This window comes from Elephantulus edwardii, unplaced genomic scaffold (genome assembly GCF_000299155.1).
Source record: "Elephantulus edwardii isolate Elephantulus edwardi_28Jun2011 unplaced genomic scaffold, EleEdw1.0 scaffold00221, whole genome shotgun sequence".
NCBI lineage: Eukaryota > Metazoa > Chordata > Mammalia > Macroscelidea > Macroscelididae > Elephantulus > Elephantulus edwardii.
The window spans coordinates 2,471,484-2,480,012 of NW_006399971.1; the positions used below are offsets into that span (position 1 = coordinate 2,471,484).

Consider the following 8,529-nt stretch of genomic DNA (forward strand, 5'->3'; position numbering starts at 1 on the left):
GTACACAACAATAACCTGGAATGATATTAGAAGAGTGTATATATGTGTTTATTGACTATGCAAAGGCATTTGGCTGTGTATAGCATAACAAATTATGACTAACATTGAGAATGGAAATCTCAACACTTGTGTTGAGAGAGATAAGAAATCTATACCTAGATCAAGCAGCTGTTGTCTGAATGGAGCAAGAGAAGACTGCACGGTTTAAAATCAGGAAGAGTGTGCATAAGGGATGTATTTTTTCTTCATACCTTTTCAATCTGTATGCTGAGCAAATAATTCATGAAGCTCGCCTCTATGGAAAGTGACATCAGGATCTGAGGAAGACTTAACAACAACCTGCATTATGCAGATGACACACCTTGCTTGTTGAAAGTGAGGAGGATATGAAATACTTGTTAAAGACCAAGGAACACAGCCTTTGGTATGGATTATCTCTCAATATCAAAAAAAAAAGGTCCTCACAATAGGACTAAAGGTCAACAACATGACAGATGGAGAAAGGACTGAAGCTGTCGATGATTTCATCTTGCTTTGATCAACAACTCTTGGTACCAGCAGCCAGGAAATCAGGAGACATAGTGCACTGGGCACGTCTGCTGTCAGGGACCTCTCCAAAACACCTAAGAGCAGTTATCAGTTTGAGCATAAGGTGTACCTCATTTAGGCCATGGTCTTCTTGATCACCTGCTATGCATCAGAGAGTGGGACAATGAATAAAGATGACAAGAACTGATGCTTTTAAGTTGTGGTGCTGGAGAAGAGTGTTGTATATCTCATCGACTGTCAAAAGAACAAACAGGTCTGTCTTGGAGGAAGTGCAACCAGAGTGCTCCTTGGAAGCAAACATGGAGGTTTTTTATCTTCCATACTTGGAACTATAACCAGGTGAGGCTATTCACTGGAAAGAGACATCACACTTGGCAAGATGGAGGGTCAGCAAAAGACAGGAAGACCCTCAATGAGATGGACAGACATAATGAGCAGCAATGGGATCAAGTGTACCAGAGATGATGAGGATGACACAGGAAAGGGTAGAGTTCAGGTCTATTGTTCATACAGTGACATACTCAGTGTGATAGCAACCAACACCACCACAATCAGGGATGGGAAGTCAATAAAAATTACTTAATGATTAACTCAAACGCAATGCCACAGAGTTGGAATTGCTCATAGCTGACTCTCCAGTGAGTTCTGGAGGCTGTAAATGGCACAGAAGACTGCCCAACTTTTTCCTGCTGATCTGATGGTGAATTCAAACTGCCTTTGGGTTGGTAGTATAATTCCCTTTGGGCTATAACACCAGAGCTCCCAAACAGATAAAAGGCATTCATATTAGGGAAAGGAAAGACAACAAACTATAAAGGGATAATCAGCACTGTATCACTAAAGAAAGAAAGACACTCTAAAGAAACCATAACCGCCACCCAAGTAGATATATGCACACCCATGTTTATTGCTGCTTTGTTCGCAACAGCGGAGAGCTGGGAACAACCCAAGTGCCCATCAACAAATGCAGGAATAGAGAAGCTCTGGTATATTCACATAAAGGAATACTATGCAGCACTGAAAAACAAGGAACTCATGAAATATTATGCAAAACGGATGACCTTGGAGGACATTATGCTGAGTGAAAGATCTCATTCACAAAAGGACAAATATTGCATAGGGTCACTGTTGTAAAGCGGGACTGACATCAGGGTTGAGGGAAAACAGAAAAGGAGGGGAAGAATGATGTATACTGCATTGAAACAGATGAAGGAGAGATCTGTTTAAAAGGGACATATGAATGGGTATTCTTGTCATTACAGAAGTCCAAAATGAAGGCAGCACAGTGGAGTGAACTTGGGGACAGGGACTGCATAACAATGAAAGAGTTTTTCTTTCTCTTTTCAAGGAGAGAAGTGATTTGGGGGGAGGCAGTGGGCAGGGAGAAAAGAGCAACAATGGATGACTAGAAATCCCAAGTCTCTGTAAACTTTCATTAAAATTAATTTAAACAAAACAAAACAAACAAAAAAAAAGAGTTCTAGCCTCAGGAAGGCTATGGGACGTCTTATTCCCCCAGAAAGTGGCTATGAGCTGGGACAAAAAAAAAAAAAAGGAAAGACACTGAAAGGTATAGAGTGATTAATCAGAATTACAGAGAACAAGTAGAAAAAGTTTTAGTATATTGTGAATGTTGAAATTAATGAGAAAGAACAAAACGTGTATGAATGGTAGAACAAAATAGTAACTTGCTTTATACATTTTTATACTGAAATCACAATGAAAAAATAAAATAAAATTTAAAAAGCATGTGAATAAGTAATTATTTAAAAACAGTTATTCAAGTATGTATGAATAACTGAAAGGAAATCAATTTGCTGTCTAAATTTTAATTCAAATTGCAATTTTTAAAATTCAGAACAAGTGTAAAGGAATGATATTATGGAAAAAAATGTGTGTAATTGGAGTTGAGTCATGAATAAATATGAAGCATCAGACTAATTAAAAGATGAAAGAACAGGCCTGTGCATTTAAAAATTGTCGATGTCAGGAAACAGATTAAGAGATACACCAATGGAATGCAAAACAGAATTCGAATCAATTTAGGCTTTTCTTTTATATATGGGTCACTACTGAGACAGACTTAACAAAACTTGAAAAAGGTCTGTATATCAGATATTGTTATTATACTGATGTTCATTTTCTGATTTTAAAATCATACTATGATTACATAAGAGAATATTCTTGATTTTAGAAAACACAATGAACTATTTGAAGGCAAAGTGGCATCTTGTCTAAAACTCATTTACAAATGATTTCTTAAAAGTGTATGAGTGGAAAAAAAACTGTATGAGTTGAAAGAAAATGTGGTAAAATATAACAACTGGAGATTGGGGTGATGGAAATAATACTACTTTGTACTATTATTACTAATGCCATAAGTATGCAATGATAAATAAACAAATATTGGTAGTAAGGTTAGAATTTGACTCAAATTTGTCTCATGCCAAATTCTCATCTGTCTTATACAATGTGGAAAGATGAAAATTTTAACTATTCCATTAAGAATTTGGATGTAACTCTAGGATAGAAGAGGACAGTGTTATATAAAAAACATCTTCAACACATTCTGAAAACAGTTAATTTTCCCCTGTTGTGTACCGTCGAAATGGATCCCTGGCACAGGAGGTTGACTCTCCTTCTCCAGTGGAGCATCTGGGGGATTTGAACTGCATTCCTTCCGGATCGCAATGCAGCTTTTTGCCACTAGGCCACCAGAATTCCCCGAGAACAATGAATTTTTTAGTTTTGTATAGACAAAACCCCAGATGGTTGCCTGTTATCTTGAATCCTCCTCCTGGTGTAGACATTTCACCTATACCATATCAAACAAACTGAGCATCAGAGAAAAATCATCTCTAGACCTTCTGTGACAAGACAGTACACTGTCTTTCCTGTGGCTTTATTCACTCAATCACAATTTAACAACCATTAACTGTGTACTAAGGTGCCCTAGTGGCCTTGTGGTAAGAAGCTGTGCTATAATCCTAAAGGCACTGGTTTAAATCCACCAGCTACTGTGAGGGAGAAGGGTGGGCAATCTCCTTCTGTGTGATTAACTGTAAAAACAGGAGAGTCAGCTATGGGTCAGTTCAGACTTAGCAGCCACAAGAAGGAGCCCTGGAGGCATAACGGTGGACTGTTAACCCAAAGGCTGGCAGTTAAAATCCACTAGTCACTATTTTTTTTTTAAATTTTATACTGGTTTATTTACAAAGTTCATAAAGTTCATATACATTGTTTTATACACCAGATCTTTCCCCTTTCCTTTATCCACTCTTTCCTTCACCCATCAAATTGTGTGATCCTATGATTAAGCCTCCCCTTTGGATCCTCATACTTGTTCTACAATAATGGTCTTATACAGTATTTATCTTTATGAGACTGAGTTAGTTTACTCAGCATAATGCTCTCCAGTCCCCCCCATGTAAGGTAGTAATTTACAAAATCATCACTTAAGCGAACTGCATAGAAATCCATTGTGTGAATGTACCAAAATTTCTCAATCTTTCCATTTTGGTTGGACATTTGGGCTGTTTCCATGTTCTTATAATGATGAATAACGCTGCTATGAACACTGGCGTACAAGTCTCTGTGCCTCAGTTTTTATTTTCTCAGGATATATTCCAAGAAAAAAAAAATTCACTAGTCACTCTTAAGAAAAGAAGATGGGAATCTTCTCTCTTAAAGATTTACAGCCTTGGAAACCTGATCATCAATTTCTAGCAGTGAGTCTTGCTTTTTGGCAAGAGAAAACAGAGTTTCACAATCACTGCCTCCAAGAAGCAGCCTGTTAACACTTACTCTTTGGAAAAAGATACCATACCATGAAAGGTGGAAGGTCAGAGAAAGAGATGAAGACCTTCAACAAAAGGATTTGACACACTGACTATAACAAGGAGCTTGAGCATATCAGAGATGATGAGGACGGCACAGGCTAGAGCAAGGTTCAGATCTGTTGTTCACAGGGCCACTAAGCTGTAGTCCACTCGATGGCACCTGACAACAATGACAACTGGGCAACAGAACCTTAGGATAGTTCTACCTAGACAGTGCTCTTTTATTATCTTCCAAATGATCTTCCTTCACTTCACTTTTACCCTTATGTCCCAACTTAGATATGACAGATACTTTGTTTTAAATTATTTTCCCCTAATAAATAGTATAGTTAAAAATTCATATGAAGGAAAAGAACACAAAATAAAAGTCTGCACTCCTCCTTACCCAAGACTAATTCCCTTCTCCAGAGATAACAGTTTAAAAAGGCAACTTGTAACAGTTCTCAAAATTAACAAAACTAACTAGATTATATTATAAAACGAAACTATTTGGTTACTTAAAATATTCTAAATAATCACTATAAACTTGATCATTTACTTTTAAGGCATATAAAAATTCTTAAAAATACTATTGTAGAAAAATAATAGATAAGTTTTCTATATATTAAAATTACTTGAAGATAGCTATAACATAATGACATAACATTCATGATATGTGTGATTACAAAAGATGCATATAAATTGTGGCTATTAAGAATCAATCATTATACAGTATTGTCAGCTCACCTGGTTCCTGTCGCGTGCATTCGTGTACCTGATCTTCTGAATAAAGTAGAATATGAGCCAGGCTGAAGAAATAATCATCAAAACAATAAAGGAGATTGACACGAAGACTAGAGAGCCACGGCTGAAGTTTCTTGGCGGCATTCGAGCTCCAACAGCTATTGTCATTTGTACAGAGATGTTTTTCTCCAGATAACTCAAAATATCCTTACCCCTCAATTCTGTAATCATGACAGCAATAATATCGCCAGTGCCTGTAATGTTAAATAAATATATATGCTCAAATGACATTTACAGTTTAAAGAGACACTGCATATATACAAAATGAAACTTAGAAAAACAACAGAAATGATAAAAATTATAAATTATACACCAATAGAACTGTGATGGACTCATGACAGGTTTCCACTGTAAAACATTTTTCACCTCAAAATGCTCTTCAAAAATCCCAATTACAGAGAGAAAAATTATACAAATTGGTATTTTTGTGACTAATCATTCTAAGAGACCTTCAGGGAGCACTTGAAGTATACAGAACTATTCCTAAGTATATAAAGAAATACAAAAAACAAAGTTTTATATCTCTAAAATGTAGGGAACACATCAGACATTAGAGTTGCAACAATAACATCGTAAATGGTGGTATCTTTTATTTTTTTAAAAAATTTGAACCTTCCTTTGGTCTTAAGATTGGACCTGTTTAGAGTTTGTTGCTGTGTACTGCAGAGTCAGAACCAACCCACAGCTGACCGTCCAGATGGTTTTTAGAGGCAGATAATCATACAGGAAGAGACTGCCCATCCTTCTCCCATGGAGCGGATGGTGGCCTCAAGCCGCATGCCTGTGAGATTGCAGCACAGCTTTTTGCCAGTAGGGCACTAGAGCTCTATTTAGAGTAAGATTTCTTACTTATTTGTTACAGAACTCTTCTGAAACACAAACCTTTCCTGAAACAGAACCAAGGACCAAAACGGGTTAAGTTTGGTTGGCATCAAAGTACTTCCAGTTTTTACAATAAAGCCTGAAAGCTAGAACCTTTTGGAGGTGGAAACATGTCAGAAAAGGAACTATTTTCCACTAAAATGAGGAACAAAAAAAATGGTAGGAAGGCATTCTGTCAAAGGTGAAAACCTTGGGAGACAAGGAAGAACAAGGCAGTGCAGTCAAGTGCCGTATATCATGTTTCACTGTTTAACAACGGTCCAAAGGTTCTGCACAGGCTTAAATGATTTAACCTCATATAAGATAGTCCTTAAGTTGTTTTCTAATTCCTTTATTCTTTCTCTTACCTAGCTTCCAAAGTGGAAGGATATTAAGGGTAAGCAACTATCTTTTCCATGGATAGCCTGAAATTACAATACCTTTTCTTTCACAAAGGGACTGGTTTATTTCCTCTAAGGGAAAAAAGAAGCCTAGCCATCACCATTCCAGATGCCAGTGGCTGTAATTCCAGAAGCTGAAACTGCCTGGCAACACACAACTTTTACAAAGAGCCCCTAAGGCTGAGTATCAAGTCAGTGCCAGGGAATAAACATTTTATTTTGCAGAAATTAAAAATTATAATCACTTATTTGATGTTGAATAAAATTTCTGCATATAAATGTAAGCAGATAAAGCAAAACAAGCAAACAAAAACATCTGAGGATGAGTGAACAGTATATATTGATATTTAATTTTGCATGTTTCATTGATTATACTTAGACAAAATTAATATTCCTGTGTCAAATGCAGTAAAAACACCATAAACAACTTATTAAAAAAAGGAGTTTTGGGAAAAATGTTGCCCCATGGACCATCTAACTTAGATTACCATATTCAAAACTCTTCCAGCCACTTTACCAGAATAGCATTTTCTCAAAGGGTTGATTTTTAAAAAAAGTCCAAACATGAAAACAAAACAAATTCAAGCAATAAAATTAATATATAATTATTTTATAAAACAAGAGTTCTGATCAGTGAATTAGAGAAAATGATAAAATAATGGTAAACTAGTTTAAAGTCCCTTTTAGAAACCTTAGGCTTGTGCTATTAAAATGTTCAACAGTCAATCTGTGGTATAAGATACCAGGTATGGCTATAAAGTAACTGAGACGGATCCCACAAACTACACATGACAATCAGTCTCATTGCTTTATAATCACACCAGGTACAAACACTTTTAGAAATCAATTCTGAGGCTCCCTCTTGAAGATACAAGCTGGAAAAGGAATAGGAAAAACTGCCCATGTAGCCAAAGGAGCCAGTCCATGTGATTTCACCCATTCAAGGAACATTAAGTGAGCTCCAACTAATTTTAACTGGAAAGCTGTTTGGGAAAAGAAGTATTTAATTATTCCAATCATCCATTCAGCAGAATTTACTGAGTACAAACTATGATCAAGGTTCCTTGATGTGCACATTTTAAAGAAAGATGTTTGCTCTTGATTCAATGAAAACTCCCGCTACTCTCATAAAGGGCAAAGAGACCAAAGGAAGTATTAAAGAGAGAGAGACCTGACAGGACAGTTTGATTGTGCTGGCAATGAGGGAGGAGACTGGGAAGAACAGGAAAGGAAGTTAGGACACTGGTTGAACAAAATTAAAAACAAACCCCCAAAACCCCCTATCAATTACAGCAACCAGAACATTAGTGGTTTTCTTATTAAAATGGTAAAGTCTACAATCTTAGAGATTTTGAGGACACTTTCCAGAACAACACTCCTCGAGAAGACCCTGATTTTAAAGAGGTGTCCATGAACCTTTTCACACCTGTTCTTAAACCTGCCAGGATATATAAACTTTGCTTTCAAGATATCTCAATTGCTTTTAATTTGTGGAATTCTCACTCTGGTGGCATAATACTGCTATGTGTCACCAGGCTAACTAAACAATCAGCAGTGAGAATCCATTAGTAGCTCCTCGGGAGAGAGGGGGCCGTCTGTCTCCTCTCATAAAGATTTATAGCCCTGGAAACTCAAAGGAGGGCCACTCTGAGTGGGAAACAACTCCAGGGCAGTGGGTGTGGGGCCCAATTTCTGAAAGAGTATTAAAGTGAAGACTAAAGTTTCAGGTCCAGACTAGTGCTAGATCAAACAATGACTTATGAATTAAAAATCAGACTAAAGTAATATAAACATTTAACTGAAGATGGCAAATATTTGGAACATCTATATCCTCACATCCCCACTCCCTAAGCCCTTGGCAAACACTGCTGACAAACCAAGGATGTGGCCTCAGAATTCCAGGCATTTATTTCAGTAAGCTACAAGTATTGAATATACCATGAACTGCCAAGAAAACAAATAGGTTCATCCTGGAGAGGGTTAAAGGCTCCTTGGAGGCAAAGATTCTGAGGCTTCATCTAACATACTTTGGACATGTTGTAAGGAGAGACCGGTCGGTCCTTGGGGAGCGACATCATGCTTGGGAGGGTGGAGGG

General features: G+C 37.1%; 1 protein-coding gene across 1 annotated transcript in view; it reads right to left on the reverse strand.

The window, feature by feature from the left end:
- The window catches only part of RNF130 (ring finger protein 130), a 175,875-nt gene that overhangs the window by 85,046 nt on the left and 82,300 nt on the right, over nucleotides 1-8,529 (reverse strand). The window contains 1 exon segment of the mRNA XM_006898119.1: nucleotides 5,115-5,365. Coding sequence (XP_006898181.1) covers nucleotides 5,115-5,365 — 251 coding nt within the window.